Source organism: Aythya fuligula, chromosome 1 (genome assembly GCF_009819795.1).
Source record: "Aythya fuligula isolate bAytFul2 chromosome 1, bAytFul2.pri, whole genome shotgun sequence".
Lineage (NCBI taxonomy): Eukaryota > Metazoa > Chordata > Aves > Anseriformes > Anatidae > Aythya > Aythya fuligula.
In genome coordinates, this window is record NC_045559.1 from 179,272,560 (window position 1) to 179,291,466 (window position 18,907).

Consider the following 18,907-nt stretch of genomic DNA (forward strand, 5'->3'; position numbering starts at 1 on the left):
AGAAAAAAAAAAAAGTTTCAAAGTGGGGGAAAAAAAAAAAAAAAAAGTAGGTATGTGCCTGGTACACAGAGAGCCCTTTCTCTTCCCCTTTGTGGCAGAGGAATCAATGGAATTCATATAAAAGCAGGAGGGGGGTGGGAAGAGAGATAGGAGATTCCTTGCTTGGTACCAGCAGGTCACAAGTCTCATGAGGCTTGAGCAGGGCTTGGAAGGGAGCTGCTGGCTCTATCTCCGTGTGTACCTTTTTGTTCCTTGCCTTGGATTTGCTGGTCCGTGGCATGCTGCTTTGCCTGACTCTATATAGAGCTTGTAGCCTACAGGAATTTGGACAGAGTGGTACAGACATCGCCGACAGAGACTCTGGTCACTGAGTATCCCTTTAAAGGCAGTCTCATGACCCAGTCCTTACTCCACTACCTATTAAAGAAGGAGACAAGACGTACATAGACAGCTTCCATTCAGACACCCAGAAGGACACAGAAAGGCAAGACAATTTAACAGAGCTAACTGTGAGTAAACGCGAGGCATTAGAGGTGCTCTCTAGAGCAAAGGGCATGGAGAAAGATTTGTAGGAAATCCTCAAGTGAAAGAAGGCGCAATATTTCTAAAAATATATTTGCATACGTTGTTCAAGAGGCAAACTTCTGTAAAAGAATGCTATTCTGTCATTTTAGCATTTTTTTCCTTTAAATACAAATCTAAATATCTCTTAATATAGCACTGACCAATGCTTGATTTCCCATAAAAATCCAAAGCGTTGATTTTGTGCTGCAGGTACTGGAGCCTTTTGCAAATACAACCTTTTTTTTTTTTTTTTTTCTTTTTTTCACTGGGATAAATTGCACAGAAGGAATATCTGGGGGGGAAACCTGAAGACAGCCTTTTGCAAACGTGGATTGAAACCCCAGCCCGGAGCCTCCAGCTGAATGCCTGCCCCTCGTGGGGGGCAGATTTCCCTCTGGGAGTGCTGGACGTGACCCTTTTTCTGCTGGGGATGGAAAAGAGCTGTGGGTGCTTGGCAGCACAGAGAACACACAGCTTCCACCGAGGTGTCCCATCGTGCATGCAGGTTGCTGGCTTTTTAATAGAGGAGTACAGTGTGTACTGTGATGGCCAAACATCCTATATGGGTACAGCATCCAGGAAAAGCTTGGTTCTTCTTAGCCAACAGTTGTCAGCATGTCCCTACACCCCATTTTTTCATGGCAACAAGATCTGGCCAGGTATTTTACTAGTGATCATTATTTTCTCTAAATATCTGTGTTATTAATTGCAGGTATGGTTATCTGGTGGAGAGCATTCCCAGCTCACCTTCATGTTGCCCATTATCTTCTCTGTATCCGTCCTTTCTGCTTGCTGCTTAAAGCAGGGTAACTGCATTTCCTACGATGAGCTGAGAGACCTGAAGACTGAATTTGCTATCACGCTCTATCACCACATCTCCGGAGCAGAGAACAGAACCAACCTGGTGGTTTCCCCAGCAAGCGTGGCCATTTCTTTGGAGCTGCTGCAGTTTGGAGCTCAAGGAAATACCTTTACAGAGCTGCAGGATGCCCTAGGATACAACATTCATGGTAATGTACTGCTTAAAAAAAACTTCTTGCCTTATGTTTTGCAGAAAATTCACAGCTTTACTTAGAAGACAGCAACAGCAAACATCATAAACTTCTTTTTCTTCTGTCTCACTGCAAAGATGTAATTTAGAAATGTTTTCTCCACATTTGATAGACAGGTATCAGATGCATAAAGAACACTTAGTAGCAGATGCACACATTATTATTCCTCCTTCTTTTGGGGTGATGCTTATTGTTTTACTTCACTGAAGTTCAATTATAAAAAAAAGGTACTCCCATGAAAAGCAGAAGTGATCCTGTTTTCCTAGGGCTTTCTGGTTCCTGTTGTGTCCTGGTCTCCACCATGTCCTCTACAAGGAGATGATAGGAAGAAGATAGTAATTTGTCTCCTATCCCACTCAGAAATTTTATGAATTTGATGGAAAATGAATTATCTTTATGACTTTAGCCCTATTCCTAATGTTACTACAACTAGCCAAAAAGATGAAAAGTTAGCAGAAGGAAGTTGGCAGACAGTGAGATATGCTGACAGACGGATGGTGCGATTGCATCTTTCCCTGAGAGCAGGCTAAAATAAAATTCTCACTGGGAATCTGGAAGAGATATGGAAAAGGCAGATGTCTCAGAAGCCAGCATTAAGAGAGCTGAATTGAAGGATGCTGTTTTCATTTTAACTCTGGATTATCCTACCATCTCACACCACATGGCAAAAACTATTTTGCGTGATGGGCACAATGTTTATGAGAAGTGGATGACTGCCTCATCTTCAAAATTTGCAGCTTACATACAAGACTTATGTATAGAGATGACACCATTATCCCTCAGCATAAAATTTACTTTCAGCATCTGAAGACTAAAGATAAAACCTACAGAAATTTCAGAACTGTCCTGTAGCCTGCTTCAGCCATCATTACCATCCTCTATATCATTGATATTCAAAACCAGCACAGCAGTAAGAGCTGACTCTGTTTGATATAGACAGGTACAGATACGTGTACTGACACAAGGACAGTGTCTCTATATTGTGAGCAGGTGATATAATGACACCTTGCCTATAAGACTCCCTTTCTGTAGATTTAGTAGGGTAATTTTAAACAGCAATAATTCATACAAGGATTTTAACTTGGTAATTGTCACACTTCTTGTCATGTAGGGGATCTATTAAGAAAAAAGTAAGAAAAAAAAATTAAAGAGAACATTGCACATTGAAATTTAGGCACAAACCTCCACACAAAATATAACAAAGAGAAGTGCAGAGGTTGTTAATGACCTGCTAGCTCTTTTGCACTGTCTGACTTCTGTCTTCTCACATAATACGAAGCAGACGTTTTATCTCTACTTTAGCTCTTGTGGCACAAGCCACGTGAGTCTTGGCTTTCAGTAATATTAATGTATGAATGTGGGAAGAAAAGTAGGATGGGATCTATTGCTATTGGTTGTAATAGCAAATTTCCAGTGGGGGATTAGGAAATGACCAAAATCAAACACTTTAAGATCAAATACTTTGAACAAATTTCCTATCAGATGAGTAAAACCAAATTACATATATATGCATGTCTGATAAAATTCCATTCTTCCATATTTGCATTAATATTTTAGTCAGTCTTTCTTTCACAATAATGAAGGATGTGGTTAAAACCTTGGCAGACTAAAAACAATGAAAACATTGATGGTTCATTCACTATTCACAGAGAATCAGCTCTTACATGCACTTGTAATCTTCTTTTAACATTTGGAAGATTTGTTCACCTTTATTCTAGTACTAAGAAAAACAATGTTTAAAGGGATGTCTCTCTAGACAGCACAGATAAAATGTTGTATTTTAAATATTTTCTCCTTGCTATTTTACTTTACCCGTCATAGAGTATTTTAAAGCAAATTTGAAATGCTTTCTGAGTAAGAATTCAGGACTTTGGTTAGCTAAGCACTTTGATACGACTGAAGTTACAACCTCAGGATACCACACCTCGCATTAACATCTGCTTCCAATTTACCATCTTTGATTTCTTACATCCTCCAGAGAGCTTGCCAAACACTCCTGCACTAATGAAAAACACACAAGGAAAGTACTTTACACCTCAGACTGTGTGAGTTTTCTTGACATCTGTTCAAGGAGTTCAGTATTTTATCCCTTAAAGAGTAATAGATCTGAGTCTTAATACCAACCTTCATATAGGTGATTAGTCTTCCTGCAGGTTATTAGAGGAGAGCTATTAGGTTAGAAAGCATGTGCTGGGTTCTTGGGTGGTAGAAATAGTGAAGCTTTCCCTCTACCCCAGCGAAAATCTGAGCAGATGTAGTAGAAGTCTCCTGTTGAGATCAGGGACCTGGCTAGGAGCTGGAGTCTCATGGCAATCCTCCCCTTGACTTGGTGATCAGCCTGGGACAGGCTGGTCCAGGCAGGATGGATCCAGCCCACCAAAATCCTCCCTGGGTTATCAGCCCCAAATCGCCCATGTCCCAGGCAGCAGCCCGGCCTGCATTCCCTCCAGCTCTGCCTATGGGAAACGGGGTGCTTCCTTCCTCTGACTTAGGCACTACCTGGTGTTAAAACCAATATTTCCAGTCCGAGCCATAACTTAAGCCTAGCCATGCCCCCTTTGGGGTTTCAGGTACCTGGGATCTGCTCAGGGTGCCCCAGGTGTACAGGCCGAGGCAGAGGAGCACCTGAGCTGAGTGCAGCCCTGAAGAAGCTAGGGCACAGTACTTATCTTATCTCCAGTACTTATCCCCATGAGGATGGTGGCCAACATTTGTATATGACAGCGAGTTACTGAGCTTTCACACAGAAATTAGGACACGTGGTGACATTTCACCTAGGGAAAGCAGAAAGGCCCACTGGTGCCACAGAGCCAAGAGGCACTGATGCCTTGCCGAAAGACTGCTGCCCCTTCCCTAGGGCAGTCTATCTACGGGAAGAGGAACCTGATGGAAACTTAATGGCAAGTCACAAACTCAACAGGACTTTTATTGGGTGGATGTAGGCACATCTCCTTCAAGGGCTAAGGGGAAGGTGCTGACCCACACACATGGGAGGTCTGAGGTTTGGCGTCAACGCTGTGCAGAGCAAGTGTGTGCCTCAGGAGGTCACCTCAGAGTGAATTGTCTCACCACAAACCATTAGAGTGAACAAAATGTTGACAGCTAGAAAAGGCTGCTAAACCATCCTTCAGGAAAGCCTATTAGAAACTCTGAGATTTTAGAAACGTAAGATCCTCTACATTTGGAAAACTCACCTCCCTGGTGGCCCACCCCACAACCCTGTATCCATCACAGAAGCCCCCACCGTTGGCCTACCATGAACTCCCCAGGAAAAGGAGAGTAGGGCACTATTCCACTGTTTTCATTTTTGGACAATGTACTAGATAATATATTATTAAATTTTTAAACGACGCTGAGTTTGTAGTTTCTACAAGCATTTTGTAAGACCAGAATAGAATTTAAAAGGCTCCTGGCAAACTGGAGAAATGTGTGAAGCTAATAGGACACTATTCAATAAGGAGAAGTGCAAAATTCCACATTTAGAGGAAACAATCAGCTGTTCAAGTCCGGGAACTATGAGCTAACAAGGAGGTGTTTTTTTTTTTTAATAAAAGGATCTGAGGGCTCTTAGGAAATCCTAAAAACTGATTATTAAATGTGAAATGTAATTGTACTTCAAAACACACATCAGGAAACTTAGCAGCTCTACTTAGCATTGCCAGGCAATACTGGGTCAGTCTGGGGCACTGTCCTTCGATGATGATGATGAGGATGATGATGATGATGATGATGATGATGATGATAATAATAATAATAATAATAATAATAATAATAATAATAATAATAATAATAATAATGAGGGCCAAGGGTAGCAGACAGACCTGGGGCAGTCAGGGAGGTGCTCCTCCTGGTATGGGTGGCATTGACGATGGCACGAGATGTCTGTAACTGTACCATTGGCAGCTCGGCAAGTCACAGCTGGAGGTGCTTGATCTAACGGGAACTCAGAGAGTGCCCAGAAGAGCTTAATGTTCCTTACAAACTGTAAGAGCTATATTCACGTAGAGGTCTGAGCCTGATGTTGAATCACCCATTTGACATATCTGCGCTGGAGTGCTTTCTGCAGCAGCATGAAGAGTGCTTTTCTACGCCCAGTGCATCACCGTGCTTGACAGTAATACCCCATAAAGTCAAGGGTGCTTCAGTTGTGACAGTGCTGTAATTTTCAGAGAGCACTGGTGTCAGCACCAGAGCTGAGAGCTGCTGAGCCCTGCTGCAGTCTCTGCTGTCTTGGCCTCAACATGATAACTACAGTTTTTCCCTCTCTCTCACCTGGCAGATCAAAGCGTGCAGGATTTTTTACACACAGTGTACGAAGGAGCAGCCGACTCTGGCCAGAGCACGGTGGTCCAGCTGGCATGTTCCTTCTTCGTGCCCACCGGCGTGATGCTCTCACCCCACTTCGCTGCACGTGCCGCGCGCTGGGCAAACAGCAGCCTGCAGCAGACCGACTTCACCGACCCCAACCGAACTGCAGCCCAAATACAGGAGTGGATCTCCAGTAACCTCGGAGGTAGTGTAACAGCCCACGAGAATGATTGCACATGGATAAAATGTAAAATGATAACCAGAGAGCATGCACTTAAACAAGTGTAAATACAACCAGGCATCTCACCACACTCCCCGTTGCCTAAACCAAGACCAACAGCCAGGAAATCTAATTCTTGTGGTGCTGCTGCTCATTTTTAATGGAAGGGAAGAGCCAGCATATCTGTGAGCACAAGCCTGCAGTATTAAGCCATCAACCGCATGGCCTTATTCCTCTAGTTTTTAAAATGGCAATCCTTTGCAGCGCTTTCAGTTTTAATGAGGAGCAGCCCAGCTCCCCAGGGACGGAGCTTGCTGCGCTGAACGCCTTCACGCTGCGCTGGGGAACGTGCCGAGCTGTAAGCTCAGCAGTTAGGCTCCTGAGTTTAAAAAAGTCAAAATGGGAAATGAAGAGAGTTCGCTTTCCACACAAGCAAGGAAACTAGTAAAATGAGATTGTATGTTAATGAAAACAAAAAATAATTGAAAAAGAAAGTCCTTATAAGCAGCAGACCAAGTCAATCCCTGATTCGCCCCATTGACTTCAGTTACATGAATGTTAATTTGGCCATCAACATGTAATGTGGTGTTTAACACAAACATTAAAGCTGTTATTGAAAAAAAAATAATCTGTGCTTCTCAAATGGACTGTAATAAGTGATCCAGCTTCAAGAAAGGAAATTATTGCTCTAGAAGTGGGTACTAGAATGGGAGTTCGTATTGTGGTACTCAGATGAGTTAAAGGTGGATCACACCTACAAAATTCTTTGAGATACCCAAAGTGGGATGAGTTGAACTGCTAATTACATTGGATACGGGGAGAATTAGGATATGAGCTTCGGTTGACTTAGTTACTTCATCTTTGTACAATGGCCCTCAGCATTGAGAAATTTGAGCTCAATTATGGGGACAACATGGACCAAGAGGCAACCTTGAGGTCCATGTAACTAGTTGTACGATGACTCTTGCCATTTGGGCTGCTGAGCAGTCCTGGCCTGCTTTATTTCTTCACAAACAGGACAGCCTGTGTCCCCCTCCCCATCTCTTTCCCATGCAGATGGGGACGTGCACGGCCTGCCTTTGGAGGGAGCTGCATCGCCACTCAGTCGGGTCACTGTGGTGAGCACCATGTACTTCAAAAGCGTGTGGCTAAAGAAGTTTTCCTTTATGGATACACAGATCTTGCCTTTTACCACGGCAGAGGGCATAATCCTGAAAGTGCCCACAATGCATCACACAGCTGAAGTTAACTACGGTAACTGTCCTTATCCCTGACTTTCTCTATAATACAACACAGAATATTTTTACTTATTTAGTTTTCCACAGCTACTGCACTAAGCTATTTTCCCAGCTGAGACAATGATGAGAAAAAAAATCACCTAAAACAAAGACACCAACTGGGTAACTGAATTGACTCTTAGTCCCAGTCACAAAATACATACTTGGTTCAACATGGTTCCTAAAACATCTACTGTCCCTCGCCCATCCCTAACAGACCAACGCTTGCCAGCACCCATCAACAAGCTTGTTAGTTATAGCCCCTACCAATTTGGCTTGTGGGTTGGGTAAAGTCCTGTCCCCTCACCCTGATCACTGTCCCTCAGGTGTGCGAGCACCAGAGAGAGGATAATATCACTGTGAGCATCAGTGCTCTGGTCACAGTCCGTCTCCAAGGATTTAGGGTAAAATATTCAGGGCAAATTCTGCAACAAAGAGGAGGGGAATTTTTCTGGCCCTTACATCCAGCGAGTGGATGCCATCAGCATGGAATTAAAACACTATGAATATAGGTCAAACATATTTGTATAATATATAAACATATTGTATTCTTCTTTCAAATGTTTGGAGCATAAAGGTTGGTGACACAAGGATTCATACTGTAGACTTGATGTTCAGCAACCCGGGATTCTTCCATTTAACTCTACAATCCCTTTTCAAATATAAAAAGCTCCTTTCCCTTCTGTTCTAAATTTCAATATCTCACTTGTATAAAAACCTTTTTAATTCCTGATCTAAATTTCTTTAAGACTAGTTTATATCCCTTAGTATTGTGCAAGATATAACCTTTAACTTAAATAGCTTTTTTTTTTCATCTTTGATATTTACTCCTAAATGTATTTTTGAGTGAGATGCCAGGCTCATCTAATCTCCTCAGTAAATAGGTATTCCAATTCTCTACTGTACTTTTCCATTTTGAATTAATCTTCATTGAAAGTATGGGACCAGAAATTTATATAATTTTATTGAGTCATACACATGCTCAATACTCCACTCTTAGTGTTTATATGCCTTTGCTAAAATGCCTTGTTTAGTTCATTGGGTGTTACTCAGGCTGTACCCCACCTGTTTTGTCATTTTCCACTCATCCTTCCATTATTTTTTTTTCAGTTGAGTCCTGGGTAAATCAAGGGGAGGGAAATCTCAATAAATACATGCCCTTTTTTGTGAGTTTCTGAGACATTATTGGATTTCCACCACCCCAGTGATAAAAGTAACCTCACTGTTCAACTTTGATGAAAATCTTGATCATTGGCAACACTTTGGAAAGCCACTGGTAACTTCTTTTCAACACAGGAACCCCTTCGAGCAGTTGATTGCTACCTTCCAGTTCTGGCTTTAACTGACACCATTTCTACCTGTAAACAGCACCATAGAGAAACCGTGTCCAATGTTTCACCTAAAACTAGACAGCTGGATCTATGCTTTTTTATCAAGCCAATTATCCAGTCAAAAAGATTATAGATTTGTTTGCTAGGGTCTACCTGATTTGCAGTTTATCTCACTTTCTATTTCCCTCTATGACTTGACTATTCATTTCTCCAGGGTATACTCAAAACTTTTCAAGTGAAGACCCAAAATTTCCCAGACAACTTTCTTTTTCTTTATAAATACACTCTTGTTTTCTAGACTACTGTCTAGAGACACAACCTCTGAATTTACAGGTTTATTGAAAATCTTTGCTAACACATTTGCGATTTCACATCCAAGTTGCCTTTGAATTCTGAGGTGGTAATTATGCAGGCCCCAGATTTGTCTCTCTGAAGTAGGTTAAGCCTCATTTCCATTTCTGGTACTGTAATTCCTCTTGTTCTTTCCTCATTTCCATCATTATCCGATGATATATCATCAAACTAATTCTTTCCCATTGCTTCCAGTAAAAAATTGGAAAGGAATCTAAAAAAAAAAAAAAAAAAAAATTTGATTTCAGCGTTCAGAAACACCATCCATCCTTCATTTTTCTCTTATTGTTTTTTTATATGGTTAAAACATTTTCCTTTTCTGGTCCACAGTCACATCAAGCAGGCAGTTAGCCAGATATTGTTTCTATACCTCTTTATCTCTGAACCATAGTTAACCTGGCAAAGGAATCATTTTTTCTAGTCTTGGAAAGCTTGCCCATACTGCTATGTCTTTGTGGTATTTCCTCTTTCAGAAAGTCCATGGTGTGTCAGCCACACTTCCTCCTCCTGCTGGGACCACCCACTCCTGAGCATGTTCACACTTCTGACTTGGAGAGCTCCCATTCCTCTCGTGCATTCTGACTTTTTCAGAAGTTAATTGACTTTACCAAGGATTGCCAAGTTTCCTTTTCCAAAACCTACTGCCTTCTCATCCTCATTGTTGAGTAGTGTAAACTACTACATCAGCTCACAGTTGTTCAGCCCTGGGTGACTCTGTACCCCTAGCTCACTGCAGGATCTTTGCTACCCCTGAAATCTGGAGGAGCATCATCCTTTGTTCCTTCACAAGTTATCTGGTTAAACAAATGGGTTTCTTGGGACTATCAGCTCAGGAACAGACCTTTTATCTGAACAGTTAGTAGGGTGAGACAAAGAAATGAGACATCTGAAATGACTGAATGCAGGCTCATATAAATGGAGAACTTGGGTAAAGACCAGTGATCAGAAATTCAGCAGCTGACCTACATTACCTGAGCATAAATGTGCTCAGAGGCCTCTGCAAACTTGGTGTAAAATCAGTTGTTCTCGTCTGACCATTTGTCTAAATAGAAGAAGTCCATCCTGTTCATCCGTAATATTTCCATAGAAAAGGGAAGTTACCAAAATACTGGGGTTACCTCTTCATCCAGTCTCAAATTCGTGAGCTTTCTTTAGCTGGAGAGACTTTAGAGGAACTTTAGAGGAAAATAGAAATGAGACAGATCACTGAAATTTTACTGATTTTCAGATTTGGTAGGGACAATTCAGTCTTTGTCCCTAGAAATGCTACAAACATCTCTGACAAATTAGTTTGAAATTAATAAAAAAAAAAAAAGACAGGCTTACTACAACAAATTAGAGACATGAGATAACTTTCCTTCATTATTAAATGATCACAGCTGTATACTGTCAGCACTCAAAATGCAGAGTTAGTTGTGGCCTGTATTGATCTAGCATTTACAACATTGTTTATCCTTTTAACGTGACCATGCAGAACAGATCAGCCTGGGGACAATTAACACTGCTCTGAGTAAGTGTCAAAGTACTATTTACACATGTTTTTTAAATGCTGCAGCTATTTTGTATTGGTTTTAGTGTTGTGTTTTTTTTGTTTGTTTGTTTGTTTTTTCCCTAAGTGATTTGTTGACTGTGTTTGAATACTGATTTAGCATGTGTACATATAGTCCTTATGGGATGCTCAAAACCAGCTCAAGTAAGGAAGATGAAACATCCTGACTCAGTCATCTCAAGTCTTTGGTTTTCTTTTTAATTAACAAGCCAGGTCAGCGGACAACACAAATTGAGACACAAGCTTCAAAGTGTCAGCATGCCCACAAATTAAACCACTCCTGGCCAGTGCACAACAAATGTAAATGTTGTCTGCTTGCAAACAAGGTCTTTTTAGAGCAAAAGAATCCATGTGCTGGGAATTGGTTTTATGAGTGCAATTCCCTCACTGCGCTGCATGGTGTGAGGGTTAATCTAAGAGTCTAAAACTTAATCTAGCAGAATAACCAACATTTAATGAATGCTATCTAACATAGAATTGCAAAACTAACAAGCATTGTACATGGAATATTTGAGACTTTCTATAGCTATATATTTCTGAAAAAATATTTAGGTATGATGAGCATTAGCTAGCTATGTTTTGTTTTTTATTTTATAGCTGCTGACTCAAAAAGCATGAATATCTAACCTTAAAGATAAAACTACTACAGTTTGGTGAAAAGGGAGTAGATCATTGTGGATAGCCTGTGGCAATGGCAATTATAAGTCACTTACTCGTAACTTGTATTTAACTCCTTGCACACTATTGCTGAATGTTCCTGAAATGATATTTACTGGATCAACAGATGAAAAAATGAGGAAAATTGTGATAATTGGGTTTGTTCTGTTGTTTAACAGAGCTCACTAGAAATGTCTGGATTAATTGTTCAGCAAAATATAGAATTAAAATGGTACTTTAAGATGTTTTTTACAAGATGTTGCATAACTAATCACAAGGTTGGAAGCCAAGCAGCTATTACTTTTTACACTATTTTTCTAAAACCTTCATTTGATTTTCATAGTTTCTAGGCCTAGATTTTCAAAACTAATAAATTTGGTGCATAAGTATAACCCTAACTACTTTATCATTTAATGTAGCTATTTGTCTCCTGAAATTAGAAAAAATATATATATTTTTTAATGGTAGTAAAGATAGAAACATAAGGCAAAGTAAGTTTCAGTTAATTAAATAGTATACTCTTTTTTCACAAATTCTTTCAGCAATGAATTTTTAGTGAAAGGTATTATAGATGGAAATCACGGAGAGAACAGTACACTTACTGAAAGAGCACGCATTGCAGAAACAGTCACCATCACATTACTGTCATTGCCTTAGTAATGTTTTGAAAACTTCTCCAGAGTTATTTTATTTTTTCCTACTTCAATGGTGAAATGAGATCTGTATTTGCCCACCTACAGGCCAATTCCAGACGGCAACTCTGGAGCCTTTCAGTGTGGTTGAGTTACCCTACCTAGGGGAGAAACTCAGCATGTTCATAGTGCTTCCCAGTCACAGAAGAACACCTTTGTCCCAGATTGAGTCTCACCTTTCTGCCAAAACCATAACATTCTGGACCAGCAGCTTAAAGAGGATGAAGATGGACGTTTTTCTACCTAGGTAATTTTATTCCTCAAAAATGAATTCCCTACTCCAGTTGTCACAATTACGAGTGTTAGTGCTGGCATGAGTAACCTCCAAGACAGTGTGATACTTTGAGATCTCTTCTTCACAATCAGAAAAGCTCTAACCCTTTAATAAGTCATGATGAAGAGGTGAGCTGAGAATACCAAAGTTTTTCAATGTGTTCTGTACTATTTAGAAAAAAACAATAGTAGCATATTTTTTACAACTTACTACATACTACAAAAAACCACTGACCAACTAACTTGTCCCCACTTCAACTCATACCCATTTTTCTGTGCACAAAGCAACTTTCAGCCATACGTTTTGAACATTAGTCATTAATTGCTGCTACCAAATGCACATATCCCTGGTAGTACTTTCTATCAGATACTCAAATGAAATCATGTAGCAAGAGGAATCTAGCACAAGCAAGCCTTTTGTAGCTGCACCTATTGTATCCATCAGCATGGAAGGGCCTCATTACACATTCCTTACAATACATTCCCCACATTAACATAGCACTGAAAAACAATCTGTACACTAATACCCATTTCCTCCAAGCTAATTTTTGGTAATGTTTCAAAGAGCCCTTTTGCTACAGCTAAGTAGGGCATTAATAAAATCACATACAGGAAAACGCAAAGTTCATGTGTCAAGAAGAATGAGCAGCAGTCTGATTGCAAGAGGTGAAGGCAAGGGATTCTTCCTGTTAACGTCTTCAAGTGAAGATGAGTTGCCTTTCTGGAAAATATGCTTAATCAGATGAAAGGCATTGAGATCATACTGAAATAGATGGCTGAAATGCAAAGGCTTGAAGTAAATTGTATCTGTTCCACCTTTTAGCTCTATGAAACTATGAATGCTGCATTTAAATAAGATCTATCATCTTAATTCCAGGTTCAGTATTCAAAGCCTTTTTGACCTAAAGACAGTTTTTTCTGCCTTGGGAATTCGAGATGCATTTGATCCCATCACTGCTAATTTTAAAGGTGTTTCAGGTAAGAGGCTTGACTGAATATAAAGTGGTCATTGACACAATGGTTGTAGACTCTCAGATCATATTTGAATGATTCAATAGACATGGGCCCGCTGGACTGATTGTGCTTCCTTCTCTACAAACTCCAAAACACAAATCACATTCAGCCAGTCTAATTTATTATTGATAACTCCATTTTGAGCTGTTGCTTTGTAGAAAAGAGGAATCTGATAGGGACAGGGTTGGTTTGGGGTTTTCCTTTTTCTACTTTCACCGAGTAACCCTGCTTTCAGCCACAACAACTAGGGAGACCTCTCAAACAAACCATTCCTATCAGGTCCAGCATTTAGTTCACCCATTGTCCACGTGGTAGGAAAATATTCATAAAGATGAAAGAACAGGTAAATTAAGGTAAAAACGAGGGAGAAAGGGGTATTCACAGTGACTTAAGTCACCTGGAAAGTCCCTGTAATCAGAGACAGTCGAATTTGTGCATTTCTGCTCATGCCCGGCCTTCCTCCATCAGCAACGGAGATCTGAGACATGCTGTCCTCCCTAGGCTGAAGTAACCTGATGCCACCTTCATGCATTATCTCACTCTAAAGATGTTCCTACATTGCCTCAAAGTGATGCTTTTCTGTGGCCTGAGCCTGTGACAGAGGACATGCTCAGACAGAGATTCAAGACAAACGAGAGTTTTAACCTTTTCTCTGATTTGCCTGCACTTGGAGAACGCTGACCCAAAAGCCACGCAGTCCCATGATTTCAGCTACATGCTGAGCTAAGAAGTCCTTAATATAGAGCTAATTTAGACATTCAGGCTGTCTATATTCATCCATCTATAAAGACACATCTATGAAAACACTGAATCAAACTTAGAATTGAGGATCTTCTAACATGGAAGCCAGATACAGAGAAAGTAATTGAGAGGGAGATGCATACTGTGCTGTCCTGCTGAATTTGATGTGATAAAGGAACCATGGAAAAGAAATGACAGTAGAAGAAAAGCTGATAACATGACATATGGTATTCAGCATCAGTTCACATGTTGATAGCACATACTCCACGTTATTGCAATAAGTTCCCCGAAAGTTAAACATTGTCTAAAATTATATTCCTTCTAGTAAGTGTTAGGTATTTCATAAGCGGTGCAATCTTAAGAACATTTTAGAAGTCATAAGAAGGGCTTCAAAGTTCAACTAGTAATAGTAGCTATGTTTCATTTATTAAAAAAAAAAAAAAGGAAACCAGCAGAGGCCAGGCACACATCAGTATTTGAAAACCAGGATCAGATCCTGATGCAGACAGCACTACTCCAGCTAAACACCAAAGGACTGGAATCCTTTGGCCTATCTAACCTGCAGGGTAGTTTAGTTTCAGTCAAAGTAATTGCCCAAATAAAGTATCTGTTATGCATTTCTTATATCCTGTAGGAAATATTAAAAAAAAGGTAAAAGCATTCTAAAACAATAAAAAAATAAAATGTTCAAAGTGAGGTTCAAGAAGGCACTGATAATATTCACTTGTGCTTTTTCTTGTTGTATTTTCTTTTTTTCTTCCCAAGAGCAAGCTGGTCTTTACATTTCAGAAGCCATTCACAAAGCAAAGATTGAAGTAACAGAAGATGGTACAAAGGCATCAGGAGCTACAGGTAAATCACATATACAGATATAATTATCACTCCTGAAGCTTATCACTATAAAAACAACAGCTACTCTTTCCTTTAAAGCAGCATGCCAGCATTTAGAAGTATGCCTAGTCTAAATGCAAACATTTGTATCTAACACATTTCCATTTTACCTTTGTGATTGCTCATTAGAGCTCTTAAAACTCTTCCCTTTCCATGTCTGATGTTCAATTAAGCATGCAAATGATCAAGTGAAAACCAGCTTTGCCAGCCCAGGGAAAATCCAGTTTAACAAAATAAACCCAGCTCTCTGTTGGTCAGATCATGAAAACAAAATAAGAGGGTTACTATCATTTTATCCATAACTCCTGAAACTCCTGTTACAAGGTTTGTTTTCTGAATATTGCCTTTTTTGGTGAGCATTGAAGTTCATGATGCAAAAGTTTCTTCTTTGTGAAAATAATTCCAAGCTTGTTACTTAAGCACTTAAAACCATGACAATTTGCATGCAGTAGTTTCTCATAACAGATAATTTCCACACACGCAGCAGGGACTGGACTGCAGAGTTAACAAATTACCTTTGTAAGCTGAATGATGTGTTCACAAGTCCTCCATTGCATAAAATTACTGAGTTGTGCAATTTTTTAAACCACATGAGCTTTATTAAAACACCCTGCATTTTCATCTCCTCTATGGAAGCCTCAGATGCTCCAGAGATGCTCCAATCCAGAAGAGGCCAAGATTTGTGGGTATTATACCCACAGCAGCAACTTTGAATAAGACTCATGTTATATATACACATACATATCACAACCACTTGTCATAGCTAAACTAATCCTACTGTAGAGCTGTAGAATTTTAAATCTCAGCAATTTTCGTCTTTAACAGTGCATTCATATTTTTAGTCACTTTTTGCTGGCAATTCCTGTACAAAAGGAAAGCCTTTAGGTGGCTCCAATCACATACCAAAGATTGTTGCAGTCAGACAACATCAGACCTTTCCTAGCTCCACTGAAATCAATGCCAGCACCTCCATTGATTCCAGTCAAACCAAGCTAAGAAACTGGTTTTAAAAAGTCTAATTATGTTTGTTTACTATAAAATCTCTGCTGCTAGCCACAGTGACTCGAAAACTAAGGTAGCTTTTCTTAGAAGCACTGAAACAGCACCAGACTTATTTTATTGAGTCCTACTTGAATTTTTCAATTGGATTCTGTTTTAATCACTCGTTAAATTAATTTTTGTTTTGTTTTGTTTTTTTTTTTTCTTTGGACAATATAGTCTTAATACTAGATAGATACAAGGCAGAATTCATTAAAAACAGCTTATTTCAATAATAGCTTTCTGAGCCATCATACTTTTTAGGGACAATTTATTTACTCTCATTAACCCACACTCAGAGAGAAAGTTATGTCATGCAGCAGTTTGAGATCAAGGATGCTCAGGTTTTGTTGAGAGCTCTGACAAATTCCAGGATGGCATACTACTTCTCTGTTCTTTCCCATTGAGAAGAACAGCAATTTAGAAGAATATATTCATGCCTTATCTTTTGACTGGAACAGCAGAGCTAAGGGGTTGCGTAATGGCATGGTATGACTTCAGCAGAGTTAGGGCTGTAAGAACAACAAAGATTTTGTTACCTTTGAAATCCAGAGCCAGACTTCAGCAACGAAGTACACATGCATCATCTGCCTGTAATCTCTCAACACTTATTCATTCACCTAGACCAATTTCACTGCTGGCTAAAATCATTGTTTTATCCTTAGAGCAGCAGTTCAAGCTCTGGTGTTTGGTACCATGAGTTTTGAGGGCACTGCACAGAAGATGGAATGAAAACAGACATTTTACTAACGTTTCCTTCATTGCATTGCAGCAATGGTATTACTAAAAAGATCTCGAACTCCTGTTTTCAAAGCAGACAGACCTTTTACATTTTTCCTGAGACAAGCTAATACAGGTATGTATGCTGTCTAATGCAGTAGCAGGATCATTCACAAGTAGCACTGAAATCACTTAAAAGTTTGTTGTACATAAAGCAACGTTCTTCAGCCTAGGAAATGTTAATAACCATGAAAATAGCAGGTTTAGATTTTCAAGTATACACAAATAATAGTTTTATTTGTTTTAAAAATGGTAGTCAAAGTACAGAACTCAAATTCCCTTCTTCCATTTATAAGAGCCTAAATAGCCTTTCCACAACTATTATAGACACCAGAAATATCTTACTGAAGATCTTGAATGCCCCAGCACAGGAGACAGACCTCCACAGGGCAACTCAAATCATAAATTGGCTGGATCAGTATCTCAAGTTAAAATTTAGATCCTCCCCGTAAACGAAACTTGCTCATGCCTACACAGCACAAAGCAAAATAGACTTCTGATTGTAGACACCAGGCTTTCAGGGCCTGAAATTCCCTGTTTTAATTCCTTCCTTAGTTTGAAAGGCTATGGAAGTTCAGAAGTTCTGCAGACTAACAACCTTTTACCCAGCTACAGCTCAGAATACACAGAAACAAAACTTCCCTTGTATCATAAATATCAACACCTTAAATAAATATCAACACCTTAAAGGAGATTAGACCCCTCACTGCTTCACATCCTCATGAAACACTCGAGTTATAAAAAGCCATAGATATTTATTGTAAGTAATTTGGAAACTGAAACCTCAGCCCTGCAAAAAAATTTAACTTATATATTAATTTTTACAAATAATTACCAAAAAACACGTTTTCTTCTGCAAATGGCAACTTTCTCACTAAAAAACTTCCCCCAAACAAAAAAAAAACGCAGAATATACCTGAAAACCTGAAGCATCACCGTGCTTTTTTGGTTTCTGCATCAGACTCTCTCCTTTCAACTGTTGAGTTATTTAAACTACCCCAGATTCTCTGCCAAAGGAGAACACCATAAGGCCAGTTGACAGTAACAAATAATTCTTACACACCTTTAGCATGTCCTTGCTCCTCTGCACTCTCAGGCCAACTCCAACAACCCTTACCCTTCCTTTCCATGCAGGAAATTTGCACCTTAGGTCTCTTCCTACAAAATCCTTTAAACCACCACATTTCTCTTGTAATTCAGGTCGGTCACTCCTGTTCAGATTTTCAGGGAACACACAACCATTCTTAGGGCCCAGTAACACACTGCTTGGGGCCTGCCAAAAAACTGAAGGGAATCATTTTCCCTACCTGCTTATAAGAAACCAATGATGTTCCCTTAGAGTGTGAATACATATGCAATTAACAGCCTTAAAAACTTTAAGAACCAAAATACAATTATTAAAGACTAAAGCACACTAATTTATAAATGCTTTGACAATCATTACCGTGTAGCGAATAAACATCTATTCTAGCCTAGCAGATGTGGAATTAAAAAAAGGCACTAAAAAAGGAAATCTGATCTATGAAACCTGAGCTGCAGTCAGATCAAACAGGGATTTGGGCGAATAAATTTGCTGTTTACAGTGTATGGTAAATTGTATAAGAAGCAAATCAGATTGTAACAGGATCCTTACATGAAACACTACATACCCTCCAATCAGCTCAAAATCAGAAGTGCATTTATGTAGTTTAAGCTTTTTAATGAAGAAAGAAAATTGAGAACATTCAGGTGTTTTGTTTAGACTTCGTGAATGAAGTTTTTCCAAGGGGAAAATGGGGAAGGGTTCTACTTTTCTGTTCAAAGGTGATTCTTTAGTCAATGCTTTGGGCAAGTTTCTGGTTTGGGCACATTTCTAGGTTACTATTTAGAAAGGCCTTTGTTTTTAGTATGGAAATTTTTAAATTATTCTATTACTCTATTAAAAAGGCAAGCATACAACTTATGTATGGAACAATTGAATGTGCAATTGCAACAAATGATCACAAATCTGCTAGTTCCATGCTTAATTTGTACTTAATTGTACTTAAACTGTACTACGCTTTTTGAAAACCTGGTCCCAAACACTGAAATTTCAATATTATTTTCATTTACAGGTTCAGTACTCTTTATAGGAAGAATTACAAATCCTTCATAATAAATGCTAGTCAATTACACTGTCTTCTGTTCTTT

The 18,907-nt window shown here is 39.4% G+C and overlaps 1 protein-coding gene across 1 annotated transcript; it reads left to right on the forward strand.

The window, feature by feature from the left end:
- Window positions 1–1,109: 1,109 nt before the first annotated feature.
- Window positions 1,110–18,872, forward strand: SERPINE3 (serpin family E member 3). Its single transcript, XM_032206083.1, has 9 exons — window positions 1,110–1,130; window positions 1,277–1,574; window positions 5,896–6,129; window positions 7,201–7,398; window positions 12,050–12,248; window positions 13,152–13,252; window positions 14,795–14,881; window positions 16,731–16,814; window positions 18,832–18,872. The coding sequence occupies exons 1-9, from the start codon at window positions 1,110–1,112 to the stop codon at window positions 18,870–18,872; spliced, it is 1,263 nt and encodes a 420-aa protein (XP_032061974.1).
- Window positions 18,873–18,907: the final 35 nt, after the last annotated feature.

Coding starts and splice junctions, on each gene's coding strand:
- SERPINE3 (XM_032206083.1), top strand. CDS start 1,110: ATGGCCAAACATCCTATATGG. Junction 1,131..1,276: donor TGGCCAAACATCCTATATGG/GTACAGCATCCA, acceptor TATTAATTGCAG/GTATGGTTATCTGGTGGAGA. Junction 12,249..13,151: donor ATGGACGTTTTTCTACCTAG/GTAATTTTATTC, acceptor TCTTAATTCCAG/GTTCAGTATTCAAAGCCTTT.